This window comes from Pelophylax lessonae, assembly GCF_965119305.1.
Source record: "Pelophylax lessonae genome assembly, chromosome: 1".
Lineage (NCBI taxonomy): Eukaryota > Metazoa > Chordata > Amphibia > Anura > Ranidae > Pelophylax > Pelophylax lessonae.
Window position 1 is genome coordinate 191,057,294 of NC_138768.1, and position 16,411 is coordinate 191,073,704.

Genomic DNA, 16,411 nt, shown 5'->3' on the forward strand with positions numbered 1-16,411 from the left:
CACCTTTTAGACCCACCAGACACAAAATCACACAAAAAAAAGTTGTTAAAAATTTTAATTTTTGATAGATTTTTGATAGAGAGCCAATTAATGAAAAAATTAAAAAAAAAAAATAATAATCTTTTGATTTAGTATCTGGGGGGTCTACAAAGTGTACCTGTGAAGTTTCAGCTCTGTAGCATGTCCAGAACCATAAAAAAGATCATTTTGCAGTAGACCAGGGATGGTGGGACCCTCCTTTTACACCTCTATGATCTTTTTTTTGGGGTTCTGGACATGCTACAGAGCTGAAACTTCACAGGTACACCTTTTAGACCCCCCAGACACAAAATCACACAAAAAAAAAAAAGTTCTTAAAAATTGTCATTTTTGATAGAGAGCCAATTATTGGAAAAATAAAAAAAAAACAAAAAAATTAAAAAAAAAATGTCTTTGGATTTAGTATCTGGGGGGTCTATAAAGTGTTCTGTGAAGTTTCAGCTCTGTAGCATGTCCAGAGCCATAAAAAAAGATCATTTGTATTAGTGCAATTGTAGATCTGTAATATGGCTTCGCTCTTTTCACACATTGCCGGTTTAGTAGCAAGCGTTTTTTTTGGCATTGTTTGGGTTCTTTGGAGTCAGGAAAAACATCTGAACTTGTGTATAGTGGTATATATACCACTATACACAAGTTCAGATGTTTTGCCTGCCTCCAAAGAACCCAAATAAATGCCCAAAAAAACACTAGCGTAAAAAAAAAAAAAAAACGCCCAGGTGTGTTGTTGCAGGCATTTTTTGGGGGTTTTTGAAGGCAGGCAAAACATCTGAACTTGTGTACACACACATACTTATATGTATTTTACACTTAGACAGATATAGGTGTTATAGGAGCGTAACTATATTAGTGTAAATGATTTCATTAGCGCAAGCATATATTTCTGCTACTATCACACCTATATATGTCTAGGTGTGTATATACATATAAGTATGTGCCATCTCCTTCATACGAACTCCAAGTGATCTCCTCCAACAATAATTAGAACAATCCAGACATAAATAGGTCATTGTTCCTCTATGCCAGGAGGAGGCAGGGAGTACAGGAGAGCCTTCCTCTGTCAAGGACTGCATGCCAAGAGACCTAAATTGTGCATACCTGCATAATAAGTCCAGATGGTATTGAGGGTGTTCACATGCAGAAGACACCCCCAGACCCATGTAGAAGCAACAATGCAGAAGAAATTGGTGCCAATTTTAATGTCCGAAAACCAAACATGGGCTGGGAATTTAGGAAGTGCAGCGCAGAACCACACTGCACATCTAGGGAGGCAGAACTCCTGTAATCACCATTAAGTCTGGGACAAACCTCCTGGACTCCCACTGCTGCAAGCTAAAAAGGCACAGCCTCAGCATTCCAAATTATTCATTAGTCACAGTAGCTTTAAGCAGCTGCAGACTTAAAATAAAAATCATTACGTAACAGGTAAGAATGGAAAAAATAAATTAACTAAGAGAAAAGGTTTTGCTTCTCACAGAAAAAAAAAGAAGATATATCTGTACACCTAAGCACACTAGCAAAACTGAGGGTTGCTGGGAGTAAAATGGTTATAGTGGGCCTGTCTTTAATGTTTTGTTTGCCTATGTCCAAACACTGAGCTCATCCCCACTTCTGGGATATAAGATGGGGTAATCCCAGGAGCCTGCTGGAGAAGGCACATGTCATTTTTGTCATTTAGGCTAGAATGATGGCAAAGGGTGGGGCCATTAATTGTCTTTTTTTTTTTTCTCATTGTGGAGAGGGATAGGTGAGCAGAAACCCTAAAAGAGAAAAACCTTAATCCTCACCTATATGGCTGTAGCATTATTCTGATACTGCAGTTCCCTGCCAGCTCCTAGACTGAAAACTGACTGAAAACTGAGCAATCACATTTTCCTTGATCGCTCAGAACTGTCAGTCACCGGCTCTCTGCTCTGCTGCTCCTGTGCTCACTGGAGCACTGGGCTGTAGAGGGGGCAGGAGTGGCTGGCTTAGGCTCTCAGAGGCGCACTAAGAGGCTGACCCAGCTGGCTGTATCTCAACATTATTGTCGGGATCTCTGCAGAGCGTGGACTGGTTCTGTGACGTCAGCCAACAGCTGGCTAAAGACTGAATCTGGGTCACAGGAGTGCAGAAATACGCGCACTCCTGTGACCCAGAAGAGAAGTATAACCAAAAGAGCTTTCGCCATACTTCTCTTTTAAAGTGTTACTAAACCCAGGACCCTGCATTCACTATATCTGGTCCCCCACAGTTTTAGTAAATATAAACTGCTAAATACCTTTTTTCATCAGCAGTTAGAGCAGTCTTGTGGCTTCTATCATTGTCCAGCAGAGCACTGGTTAAAGCTTGTAGGAGGAGTTTTCATTCTGCTCTGACTGTCCTATAAGGCTGTGGGACCCTTGACCCTCTGTCTGGACAGTGCTGATTGGCCCTGTGCTGATCATATGCACTCGCCCAAGAAAAAAAAAAACCTCTCTAGCAATACACACCAAACTGAGCATATGCTCTTTGTCCATTAGCCTCTGTTCTATCAGGAGATGGATTGTGAACTGTTTAAGAAGGGGAGGATCAGAGAAGACAGGATCAACCAGCCTTATTACATAATGCAGAGGATTAACCCCTTAGGTTCCACAGTGAATATAACAAGCATGCTTTACGGCATTTAGAGACCACGTTTACTGTTGGGGAATGAAGGTCGGCTTTAATTTGTTTTTTAATTTGAAAGCTGAATGTGAAGTGAATAGTACTGGTACATGAATAGGTAGAACAGAGGCTTCTCGAACTACATTATTTAACACAGGTCTAAAGCTGGTCATAGACAGGTACTGTCATTTTTTATTTGTTCAGTCAGATACCTCCATCTATGCAAATGTAGTAGATGGAGAAATCCTCCCAGGGACAGTCTGACAGAGGGACCTGTCAGAATGCATTGATCAGCTACTGCAGCTTATGATCAACAAAAGATTCCAGCATGTTCCTTTGCCAGAAGTCAATTGAACTATCAAATTCTGTCAAGCTGGGACAGCTACACACTGATCGAAATTAGTCCAGTCCTTGCTGAACAGGCCGAATTTCAATCAGTCCTTGGCCAGCTGTTGGAAATCCCTGTAGTGATTCCTTCTGTGCAGTAATGCTGGCCATACACTAAATGAAAAACCGTTCAAACTAATTTTCAAAAAACGAACACTTGGCCGTGAGAGCAGACGATCGTGCCATCATGTAATGACCGAATTTTGAACGATAAATCGCTCAATGGACATAAATGAATCAGTTTTTCCTTCATTTTGTCACATATGCCTAGTGCAAACAGTTCAGGCGAGAAACACATTAACCTTTCAATTTATCGTTCGTTCGGCAGAATTTTCCAAACTGTTCCTTCGATTTTTGGGCTCTGAAAAGTTAAAACCGATTTTCTATTTGTGCCCATTAACTGGACGAAAAATTAACAAACGGACCAAATGACATATTTTCATATGATTTTTCGGCTAGTGTATGGCCAGCTTAAAGCCACGTACACACGTACCGAATGTCGGCCGAACGATCGGCCGTCTTTTGTCCGGGGCTGTCTTGTCGGCTGAAAAGTGCTAAAGACTGCACACGAATTTTGTCGGCCAACAACAGCCGACTGCAGAAGTGATGTCATGTGATGGTTAACTTTCCCTGTGTTTTTTCTTTTCTGAGCATGCCCAGTCTTGCTAATCTGCTGTTTGTCGGCCAAATTCTGTACTGACTGGCGAACAATCGGCCGTTCTGGTGACGGCCAACAAAAATTTTAAAGTCTGCACGCCAGATTCTGTTCGGCCGAAAATTCGCTGTCGGTTGTTGGAGGCATCATACTAACAAGCCAACAATCGGCCGATCGTTTGGCAGCCGAATATTTACGGCCGACAATCGCTACATGTGTACGGGGCTTAAGTGTTGAGCAGGTCTCTTACTGGATGCCATTTTATGTAATATAGCAAGTCTATAAAGAATGCTTGTGAGTACCACACTTTACAATTTTTTTTTAAATAAAGGTTATATAAAGGTGTCACATGATGCTTGTGAGATTAGTGAGCCTATTTGTTATATAACATTTGCAAAATGTATTTCTTTCCCTTTTAAACCTTGTTGACATAAGCATCCAAATCTTCATCATGTTGTCCAATTTGAGCCATTTTTAATACCATTAATACCTTTGGATGTATTTATCTTTATCCTTGCAATTAGAAAAGCATTTCTTGACTACATTATTTGTATACAATGTATGCAAAGAAATTAGATCATATAAGCATATGAGAAATTGGATCATATGAGACTGCAAATAATCATTTTCTTGGTTATATGCTCTGAATAAATGACCTTGTTGATAAAAGTAGAATTATTTTAATACACATCTGTGCTGCCTAATATTATGAAATATGTACTAACCCCCCCCCCCCCCCCCAAATGAGTACAAGGGTACATTAGTAACCCTTTTTAAGGCCCCTTTCACACGGTCCGAATTCCATTGCGGACCGTGATCAACTCCGTCTCCGCTCTGTGTGCAGAGAGGGAGGTGTCAGAGCCCCGCTGCTCTCTATGGGGAATCGGATGACAGCGGACCGCCTGTCCGCTCTCATCCGATCCCCAGGATGGATGGAAAATAGGGTTTCCATCCGTCCGGATTTCACGGACAGGATCAGATCCGCCTAAAAAACTGACAGGCGTATCTGATCGTAACACCCGTGTGAAAGAGCCCTAAGGGTTGCGATCCGCTCCGGCACTTTTTTTTTTTTACACGGACACGGATGACACTTGTATCATCCGTTCCGTATGTCCGCATATCATCCCATCCATTTGCGGATGATATACGGACATAATGGGAATTGCGGATGTCAGCAGATGACACCGCTGACATCCGATTTTGCATCCGTTCCGTTTTTTAAACGGAAGAAAAATAGGGTTCTGTTCCGTTCCAAAAAACGGAAACAGAACTGAAAGGACGAAAATCGGATGTCAGCGGATGGTCATCCGCTGACATCCGCAATCCCATAGACATCCATTATGTCCGTATATCACCCGCAAATGGATGGGGTGATTTACAGACATACGGAACGTCCATGTGAAAGAGCCCTAAAGGCCCGTACACACGTACCGATCGTCGTCATACAAACGTCGGCGGACGAAAGATCTGCCGATTGTACGCTTGTTAGTATGGTGCCTCCGACAGATGTCTGCACACAATCCGCGGACAAGAGTCTTTCTTGCAAACATAAAAAATTTTGTATGCCGACACCAGAACGGACGATTGTTCGCCAGTCAGTACAGAAATCAGCCGACAGACCGCAGATTTGCAAGACTGGGCATGCTCAGAAAAGAAAAAACACAGGGAAAGTTAACCATTACATGACATCACTTCTGCAGTCAGCTGAAGTCGGCGGACAAAATTCTTGTGCTGTCTTTGCACTTTTCAACAGACATCGACATCTCGGGGAGAAAAGACGAACGTTTGTATGACGACGATCGGTACGTGTGTACGGGGCTTTACTCACATTTGATTGATGACATTGCCTGGGATCCCAGCTGGTCTGTTTACTAAAAGCAGACTGAGATTGGTGCAGGTGATCTACATTTCACCTAACTGCAAGAAGCCTGAGTTCTGGTCAAAATGATGTTCAACCTGAACCTCATCCATAGTAATGAAGCCAGGTGCAGTCAGCAGTAGAGCCATCTCTTGCGTCTCTCTATAATCTGTAAACAGCTCTTTTCAGAATAAATATTCCTAGAGCCTAGTACACACGCAACGATTATCGGCCGACCGATCGTCCGTCTTTTGTCCAGAGTGGTGTTTTGTTGGTTGGAAAGTGATGTCATGTGTTGGTTTGCTTTCTTTGTGTTCTTTCTTCGTTCTTGCTCATTAGATTTTTCCCTGTCGAATTCTGTACTGACTGCACGAAAATCAGCCGTGTTTTGACGGCAGACAAAAATTTTATAGCCTGCACACCAGATTTTTTTTGGCCGAAAAGTCGGAGTCGGTTGTTGGAAGCATCATGCTAACAAGCCAAAAATCGGCAGATCGGTCGTCGGACGAAAATTCCCTGCCGATTTTTGACGCGTGTGTACGAGGCTTAAAGGAAAAGTATGGTCAAAGCTTTTTTGGCTTTACTTCTCATATGTCAAATATCAATATTACAGCGCTTACAGTCCAAATATAAGTGTATGTATAACAGTGAAAACACATGAAAAAAGTCCAAAGTCTTTTTAAAAAAAAATCACATATAAAGTGGTCGGTGCTCCAAATTCCATAGACAAAGTGCTGAAGTGCTTCAAGTAAACATACCATGCAGTGTGCCACACTCCCCTCTCGTAACCCCACTAACCAAAGAAAATGGACCCTCAGCTTTTAAGTCTGGGGGTCAAACACACGTGTCTGGTGTTGGGAATACCAGGCCTCTTTGGTGTCCTTGGTGAGGTCTCCAATATGAGACTCTTTGGGGCAGCTGGAATATCTACCAGGCTCAATAAAAGGTACTCATAGTGAAGTACAGTAAGAAAGATTTATTTGCGCAATAAAAAAATTCCACCTACAAAATCTTTGAATAAAACGGGCATTGTAACAATTGCAAGTCCCTCCTGGGTCTGCTGAGACTCGGGGTGTGTTCCACATGTGTATTAGACCCCGAGACTAAAAAGCTGAGGGTCCATTTTCTCTGGTGGGATACAAGAGGGGAGTGTGGCACACTGAACAGCATGTTTACATGAAGCACTTCAGCACTTTTTCTATGGAATTTGGAACATCGAGCACTTTATATGTGATTTTTTTTTAAAAGACTTTGGCCTTTTTTCATGTGTTTTCTTTGTTTGTCAGTGTTATACATATATTTTGGACTGTAAGCGCTGTAATATTCATATTTGATTTATGAAGTGATTTAGCACTTGGTGGACAACAGCTGCAGGTTTTTGAATTTATTATTTTTTTCACATAAGCGTGAATATTTAAGTGTTTTTCAATATACCTATGATATGGATCACTGGAGTGCAGTTCCTTCTGCACACTTGCAATTTATTTTCAGCCGACAGCGGGCTGAAGTCCTCTGTCGGCTGACATCACTTAGCTGGTCAAGGCTCTGAAAAGATCCTGACCATATAGTTGGAATCCACCCAGAAACCTGGTTTAGCCTCTCAGTAATCCACTAAGTGCCTGAGTCAGCCTCTAAACACACAGCCCAATGCTTCATTGAGTACTGGAGGGGAGAGCAGAGAGCTGCTGACTGATAGTCAGGGCTCTCTGCTCAGAGCAGAGGAGGAAAACTAAAGGCCCGTACACACGTGCAGATTGTCGGCCGAAAAGATTCGGTCGACGACCGATCGGCCGATTTTCGGCTTGTTAGTATGATGCTTCCGACAGCCGACAGCGCACTTTCGGCCGAACAGAATCTGTCGTGCAAGCATTAAAATGTTTGTATGCCGACACCAGAACGGCCGATTGTTCGCCAGTCAGTACAGAATTTGGCCGACAGACAGCAGATTGGCAAGACTGGGCATGCTCAGAAAAGAAAAAACACAGGGAAAGTTAACCATCACATGACATCACTTCTGCAGTCGGCGGACAAAATTCGTGGGCAGTCTTTTGCACTTTTCAGTGGACACGACAGCCCGGGGACAAAAGACAGCCGATCGTTCGGCCGACGATCAGTACGTGTGTACGGGGCTTTAGCAATCAGCAGTGTTTCAACAGTCAGTTCTTATTGCAGAGCCAGAATTGGATCGATGCTGCATTACCGTGCTGGCAGTTTCATTGCTGTCAGTTGGAATTCAGTGGCTGCACAGATACAGCCACTGCTCCCAATGTGATATCGGGTGCACAAGCCCAAAAGCACCATCAGCACACAAGTGATGGGAAATATTTCCACTAGTTTCACTTTTTTAATTAAAGTGTTTTTTTATTTTTTTTTTTATTGAGTGCTTTAACAGGTAAGGATACGTAAATTATAAACAATACAAGTACACTAAGCGCCCCGGGGTTCACACTACCGCGACGCTACTTCCCGGGGCGACCTCCGAGATCACGGTGCGAGCAGCGCGCCGCGACCTCGGAGCGGCCGCCACGGACTTCATAACATTGAAGTCTATGGCGGTCGCCTCCTGGTCGCCCCAAAGAAGCTCCGGACCCTTTTTCTAGATCGGGGCGACTATTAGAACGGGTCCGCAGCTTCCCTATGGGAGGCGACATGCGGCGACCTATGGGAGGCGACCTGCGGCGCCTCACAGGTCGCCCTAGTGTGAACCGAGGCTGAGAATGAAAGAATGAAAATAAATTGGTTACAGTATCATTCTTCTCTTTTAGATGAAGAATATGAATATGTAAGCATGGTTTGTACTATGAGAGTTATAAAATCTCTGGTTATTTAGCTAAAAAATAATTTAGCCATAAATATGTATTTATAAACCAGTGAACATGCCTATTATCATCCAGGTTATAAACAATACTTCTTGCAGAAAAATCAGCTAAAACATTTTTAATTCATGTTTAACAAGAATGTACAGTAACACCATTTTAGGATCTATGACCCATTTCATTATGAAGGAATTCAATCACCTGTAGCCAGTATCAAAGCAGGTGAAGAGAAACACATTTTTAGATGTAAGGAATGTATAACTGTCTATGGCTTCCTGTTCTGGTGACACTTTCAGTTTATATTTCTTGTTCTGTTGTCATCGGGAGAGAAAGAGAATTAAAACCTTCCCAACAGGGCTAAACACAGAAAAAAAAATCATTTTTCATTGACTTGTGTTTGATTTAAGGCATTTCTGAAAAAAAGAACATTTACAGATAACATCTAGTGGTACAGTAATATAAAGAGATATAAAGGTATGAGATTTTTTAAGGTTAAGTTCACCCCTTTAAGGTAATACCATGTTAAAAAAATGATTTGCATTATTGCAACATTGTCCTTCGATTAGAAACCTTGCTGTTAGGCCACGAGGGACATCCCTGAAGCCTGAGAAACTGCCACTGATGTAATCAGTCCATCCTGCTCAAGTTCCAGGACACTCCAACTTTTATAAGTTCGCTTCCAGAATCCCAGGAGGAACCATGCTTCCGCTTTTAAAACCTACACACTCTTCCTCAGGCTCTTCTGCCACAAAGTGAGGGAGAGTGTACTGGTTTGGAATTCAAAAGCACGAGTTTAGAATGTGGAAGTGTGCTCACTCCAAGATCCTAAGGGTCAGAGAGTCCCAGGATGGGCTGATCACCTGACTGGGAGTTTTCCACACATGCACAGTCCACTCTCCCTCAGCCTCTGCTACTGAAGAGGGAGTGTGTACCGCGCATGTGTGGGTTTGGAATGCAGAAGCATGGGTTTGGACCATGGAAGCATGCTCACTCCTGTGATTTTGGGAGAGAGTTCTTAAGTTTCCTGGAACCTGAGCAGGACAGGCTGATCACATGGTTACTCCAGTTTCCTTCCACACTCCAAAGACATGCTGGTAGGTTAATTGGTTCCTCTCAAAATTGGCCCTAGTATACTGTATGTATGAATGTGAGTTAGGGACCTTAGATTGTACGCTCCTCAAGGGCAGGGACTGATGTGAATGTACTATATATACATAAAGTGCTGCATAAATTGTCGGCACTACTATATATAAGTACCTTTTTTTTTTTTTTGAAAATTATTTTTATTGGTTTTGAAAACAGAACAACATACAAAACAGAGCCTCTGGGCATACCCTGGCTCGACAACAACAAAACAGAAAAAAGAAAACGAAAGAAATAAAAAAATTAAAAACACACAGCAACAAAAAAAAAAAATAGAAAAAACAACCCCAGACAGGGCTGCACCCAGCTGCTACTACATGAAGGAAGTGCACAAATCACAAGGATCCCGAGGGCAGGAACAAACCATTCACTGCGGTGAAGTCCAGGAACCTAGGAGGATGACGATAGTCCACAGTCCACTGCACATGGGGGAAGCAATTGGCCACCTCAATCAGGGTCCCTGGGCGGGCCCAGCGGAGCCCTCCGCATCATCAGTAGTTTCACTAGAGTCCACCCAAATGTCCCATACCTTTGAGAATTTTTGCGGGCAGCCCCTGTTAGCATAGGTCGCTTTGTAGAGCGGTATAACTGAGTTAACTAGGGACTTCCATGAGGAGAGGGTGGGTGCTACAGGCTTCCGCCAGTGGAGAATCACCAATTTCCTAGCATAGAACAACAAAAGACCTAAAAGAGTGCGGGTCGCCACTGAGTGGGCCAGATCATTTACAAGTGCCAGGATGCAACATTCCAGCTTTAGGGGTACACGGATGGTGGTCACTCGAGCAATGAAGTCCAGGATCCGAGTCCAAATACCTTTAATGAATAAATAACTGCACTTGAGAGGACCAGTGCAGCCAAAAATATATAAATAAATAATACATTGTATTAATTAGATTGTATTCTAAGTTATTGTGCCAGTCATAAGGCTTATGCGGACATATGCATAAAAGCATAAATAGATGGGCGCCATTGCACGCATATATGTGCACAGATTCTGATGCCTGAGTTTTGAAAAGGATCATTGCAGAAGAGTTCCTGCATTTCCTGATCCTGAAACCGGTGTTTGACCTTGTTATTGACCCAGATTTCTTCTGACCCTCTTCTTAATTATCCTTGTCTGCCTAGGTTTGCTGCTCATCTCTATTCTGGTCTTGCCTTCTCACCAAGATTTTGCCTATCAACTTGTTACATAGCTGCCAGCACACTGCCAACCTCTGCTTATCCCTGATATTGATTCTGCTCATGATTTGGTGCCTTCCTGCTTGGCTGTTACTGTACCAGTCTTGTGACTCGACTCTGCTCATAACTGAATTCACTGTGTAGTAGGTGCTCTACTGTACTTCTGCTCAACTGTCACCAGCGCTCTCAAATTCCAGTCTTCAGTTTCGGCCCCCTGGCATTCGTGCTCTTCCTTCCCTCTGTCTCAGCTTCCAGAGGGTGCTTAGACCCTCAAGTATACAGCCAAAGTACTGTACAGTAACACATAGGAGTTCCTTGTAGGTTTCAGTTGTAGGTTGCACTGGATTTTGATGGCAGAACACTCATTGAGCTAGGGTGCGCCAAGGAAACATCCTTGCATTCTTTTGCTAAGCAAGGCACACCAGAGCAGTTTATTGCATCATTACTGTAATGTATTGGTAAATTGTTAAAGACTTAGTGGTACAATATTGTCATTTTTAAACGGTTTTGTGTTTTTATGAGTCCCCTACTTAGTGTGAGGCAGTATACAGGGGCCGAAAATCGTCAGTTTCAATAGAAAGCCAGTCTGACAGAAGCCAGCAGCCTTTTGTTGAAGGGGCAAGACAGAGAAGATCTTCTGATTGGTATCCAATCAGGGCTCTCGGCCAACGACCAGTGCGTTCTGGCGGGGGGTCCGTTCCTCTGTCAGAATACAATAGCTCAGCAGGGATGATTGCTATACTACATGCTATACTAACATCAGAATGTTAGTACAGTGGATCGTCCTGGGCTCTTCATCTTTGTTTTCGTTCATCCCGCTAGGTTGAACAAGGAAAAAAAAAACTGATGGTGTGTATCAAGGCTTAAACGTATACTAAAAGCCCCATTGTGACATTGAGATTTGCAAACAATACAACTGCTAATTTCCAAAGTTTCCTTGTAGTTTGGGGACAGAGATCTACAGTTCACAGTACTTTTTCTATATACAATGTTAATTTAAAATAAGGGTCCACCCCCCTATAACTGTTCTAAGATTACACAATTGACTGTTAGTCCCGGTTCACATTTGTGCGATGCGGGAATGCTGCAAATATGCAGCGTGATCCTGCATCGCATCCACACCTCTGGCAGTTCACACTGCCATATGCGATACGCAAGGGGTGTCAATTTAAAGTTAACGACACCACCCAGTTGCGATCGCATATTGCAGTGCGATCTGCAAGTTCGCACAGAATCGGATCGCACTAGTGTGAACCACTATGCGATCCGATTCTGCTGCGGATGAAAAAAAGCCTCATGTGCATGTTTATTGCGGATGCGGTGCGAATTCAGCCATACAAAGTGTATGTCTGAAATTTGCACCGCACATGAGATCGCATGTAATTTAGGAGCAGTGTGCTCCGAATTACATGCGATCTCCGCAATTGCACAAATGTGAACTGCCCTTAAAGGCACACTGGGAAGAGAAAGATGAATACAGTTTACACATTCTGCATCGCCAACAGGTCCCCCCCCCCCAATCCTCTGCTTATACAGTAGGTACGGAAAGTATTCAGACCCCCTTAAATTTTTCACTCTTTGTTATATTGCAGCCATTTGCTAAAATCATTTAAGTTCATTCTTCTTCCTCATGAATGTACACATAGCACCCCATACTGACAGAAAAACACAGAATTGTTGACATTGTTGCAGATTTATTAAAAAAGGAAAACTGAAATATCACATGGTCCTAAGTATTCAGACCCTTTGCTGTGACACTCATATATTTAACTCAGGTGCTTTCCATTTCTTCTGATCATCCTTGAGATGGTTCTACACCTTCATTTGAGTCCAGCTGTGTTTGATTATTCTGATTGGACTTGATTAGGAAAGCCACACACCTGTTTATATAAGACCTTCCAGATCACAATGCATGTCAGAGCAAATGAGAATCATGAGGTCAAAGGAACTGCCTGAAGAGCTCAGAGACAGAATTGTGGCAAGGCACAGATCTGGCCAAGGTTACAAAAAGATTTCTGCTGCACTTAAGGTTCCTAAGAGCACAGTGACCTCCATAATCCTCAAGTGGACGACCAGAACCCTTCCTAGAGCTGGCCGTCCGGCCAAACTGAGCTATCGGGGGAGAAGAGCCATTTAGCAAATGGCTGCAATATAACAAAGAGTGAAAAATTTAAGGGGGTCTGAATACTTTCCGTACCCACTGTATGTTAAAATGGAGTTATCCATTAATTGATCTGAAAATGCAGAAACATACAAGCACATCTGCCCCATTTTTGTTTCTTTCAATAGCGGGTACATTCATGTATAATAAATGTAGCAATAAATTGACTGTGGTACACTTAAAGTTCTGACATTGGGGAAACAATTGCGCACATAAAGGGAACATTTTATTGTCTGAATGAAACAGAGCAATGAAACATGAAACAGAAATGAGAGAAAAAAAAATAGGAAAAAGGTTTGGACAATCCATAACAGGAGACAATGAAAACCTAAGGAGCAATTTTGCAGTACAGTTTCCACAGGCCTTGATATTAAATGCACTTTAGTGGGACCTACTCAGAAAATACACATTTTGGAAAATAACTTATTTTACAATAATCAACTAATATGTGAATATAAAAACACACTGTTAAGATGGGAACAAAAATTAGATTTTTTATGTATTGTATATCAATCAATGGAAAAAGAATCTTAAAATATAAACTATATACGGTGTATGTAGAAAGATGACATAAAGTAACAATGAATAAAATATCAAACATTTTAATTTCAAACTTAAAGCAGTCCTATAGCAAAACACAACATCCCCCCCCCCTCCCACTTTGTTAAATTTGGATATGTTAAAAGAGGCCCTAAATATCTCAGCTTTCTTACAGAAAATGCTGATCCAGGCTCCTAGTCTCAGATATTGGTCAAGTAATATGCCATAAAGGGATAAGGGGACAGATGTTCAGAAACAGCCAATCAGTTCCCTTTGAACACTGGTCCTTTATTTCTGCAGAGACCAGTGCCTTTTTATGGGAATAACCCTTTGGCAGTTTTTTCATGTGACCACTAACCATGGAAACCTGGGGAAGCTTTTTCTGCAAAACAGGTATTTTAATGTTTTTTTTTTTTTTCAACATCTATAAAGTTTAATTGCATAGAAAAGCATAACTTTACACTAAGCCCACTCTTTTTAAACTGCAATAAAATTGAATTGATCGTTTAAGGTAAGACATTTCATAACAAAATAAAATTCTGGAAACCATTGACATATGTTTAAAAAACTAGAGGTTGCTTAACGATTCACCAGAACCAATATTTTATATCAGTATGATCAATTAAAGAATAATCAGTGTCCACTAGTACATTATAAAAAAAGCTAAATTTTAACATTGTTAACCAAAAGCTCCATCCTCTTTAGTTTCCTCTTATTCTTTGGCATTGGCTTCTTATACTGGCCACTTTTAAGTAGATGTTCCTTGCTGTGATGAATCTGAGCACCGTGCTGTAGTTGGAAGGAGCACAGAGCTTGGAGAGGACGGAGAATTGTCTGCCAAATAAATTATAATAGGAAGAAATAAATCAATACAGGAAATAGCTTAAAGATAAATTGCCAACTCAGAATTTCTGCAGTTCCCACTTGTGTCTACTACTGTTCAAGACTGTACGTTTATGCTGAGCTACTGCTCGGCGATCCCATATTTCCCAGGACAATTACCGCTACTTCTACTCTTATCACTACATTGTCAACATTCCATAACTTGTTCTGTCTTACAGTAGACAGCTGAGGATAGTAAAAATATATATTTTTTAATTCTGTGCCCCTACAGCCATAAAACTTTAATTTTATGGAGGATCTACATGCCCTTTTCAGATATGCTGGTTAATGGTGTCAAAGTTTATGGTCCAGGGCTATTTTTAACTGTAAAATTGTGAGGAAATAAAAGTCAACCACCAAGTGTCCTAATGCCCTGCAGATTGGTACTTAGGTTAACGGTCATTGAAAGTATTAGGTCACCTTTTGACTTCCTTTTCCCGGCACAAAACAAGTTATTCAACCCTGGTCCTCCCTAATGCATACTTTCAAAAGTACATTTCACCTTGTGGCTTTAAGCGGGGGGCTAATTCATAAAAAATTCTAACCTATTAAAGTGACTAAAATAATGACTATGTAATGGTCTGTGTTTCCTAATAGCAAGAACACATTTTTGTCCCTTATGATGGTAATGCAGGCAGGTTTTATTGCAGGCAGCTTTCTCAAAATGTTAGCTATTCTGATGAAAAATCTGGCTATTAACTCAGAATAAAGTGCAAAGAGGTTGATAGGGTGCTACCTGTGAGTGACAAAGTGCTGAATAAAATAGTGTACCAAATCAGAGCGGCCCTCCAGCAGACGTCCTCTGATGAAACGCGTAGGGCGGAGTCTATTGCATCATACGTCATCCTTACGTTTTGCTTCAATCTGATTGCATTTGTATACGGCATCATGGGGTTTCCTCTCTTGTCTTTGAGGAATTAGAGAGCCTGTATCCGCTCATCTCACCGGAGGAACCCCTGGGATTGTTTTATGCCTGCTTCACCTCAATTGCAGCAAACAGGTTGTATGTAAGGTGCGACACCTAGTGGCCACACAGGTGGATGTAACCTCTCTTTCACTTACTGGAACTCTTATCACTTTTGATTATTTGCACTCAACAGCTTCTTAGGAAGAATTCCTATATACATTTTTATATAAATTTATTTTCAGGAGCACCACTGTTTTACCGTTATTTGCACTGTATAGTGTTTTTTCTTGGAATAATTTACCACTGATTCTTCATTTTTCTGTCTATTTATTTGCACATAGCACTTTGTCACTGCACATTGCTGGATTCAGGATAATAAGTGGTTATTTCTCCCAGACCACCGGGATAATAACAACACTTGTGCACTTTATTTTATTTATATACCATTCTGATTTGGTACACTATTTCATTCAGCACTTTGTCACTCACAGGTAGCGCCCTATCAACCTCTTTGCACTTTATTCTCACTACTAACCCCTAGGGGTTCGGTTGTTGGCAGCTCACACATCATATACGCTATTCACATAACTCCATAGCGCTGGTCACCTCTGTTTTTTTCATTATTAACTCAGAACTCTTTTTGACCTATGAATTCTGAGTTGAAAAGTAAGAGAAAAAAAATTATTAGGTTAACACAAGAATACAAATCAAGAATTATGCATATAGGTGTAATCCTGGACTCTAATGTATCCTTTTGGCTCCACATTCATTCAATGTCCAAAGCTTGGCACCTCAACCCCCGCAACCTCTCCAAGATATGCCCCTTTCTAACCAATGACACCACAAAGCTTCTAATTTACTCCCTGGTGATCTCTCACTTTGACTACTGCAACTACCTCCTCATTGGCTTACGCTTACATAGGCTATCCCCCTTTAGTGCATCATGAATGCTGCTATCAGACTCATTCGCCTTACCAACCGCTCAGTGCCTGCTACCCCTCTCTGTCAATCTCTCCACTGGCTTCTGCTCACCCAACAAGTTAAATTCAAAATACTAGCAATAATTTACAAAGCCATCCACAACTCTGCCCCAGCTACATCACTAACCTATACTCAAAATATTAACCTACTAGTTCCGTTTGTTCCTCCCAGACCTCCTTGCTCTCTCCCTCGTCACCTCCTCCCATGCTCGCCTCCAGGAGTTCTCCATAGTCTCACCTAT

General features: G+C 41.7%; 1 protein-coding gene across 1 annotated transcript in view; it reads right to left on the reverse strand.

Moving 5' to 3' along the window:
* Positions 1-13,711: 13,711 nt before the first annotated feature.
* Positions 13,712-16,411, reverse strand: part of DTWD2 (DTW domain containing 2) — a 425,138-nt gene continuing 422,438 nt past the window's right edge. Inside the window, exon 7 of the mRNA XM_082251766.1 lies at positions 13,712-14,234. Coding sequence (XP_082107892.1) covers positions 14,064-14,234 — 171 coding nt within the window. The 3' untranslated portion in view covers positions 13,712-14,063. The remainder of the gene's footprint in view (positions 14,235-16,411) is intronic.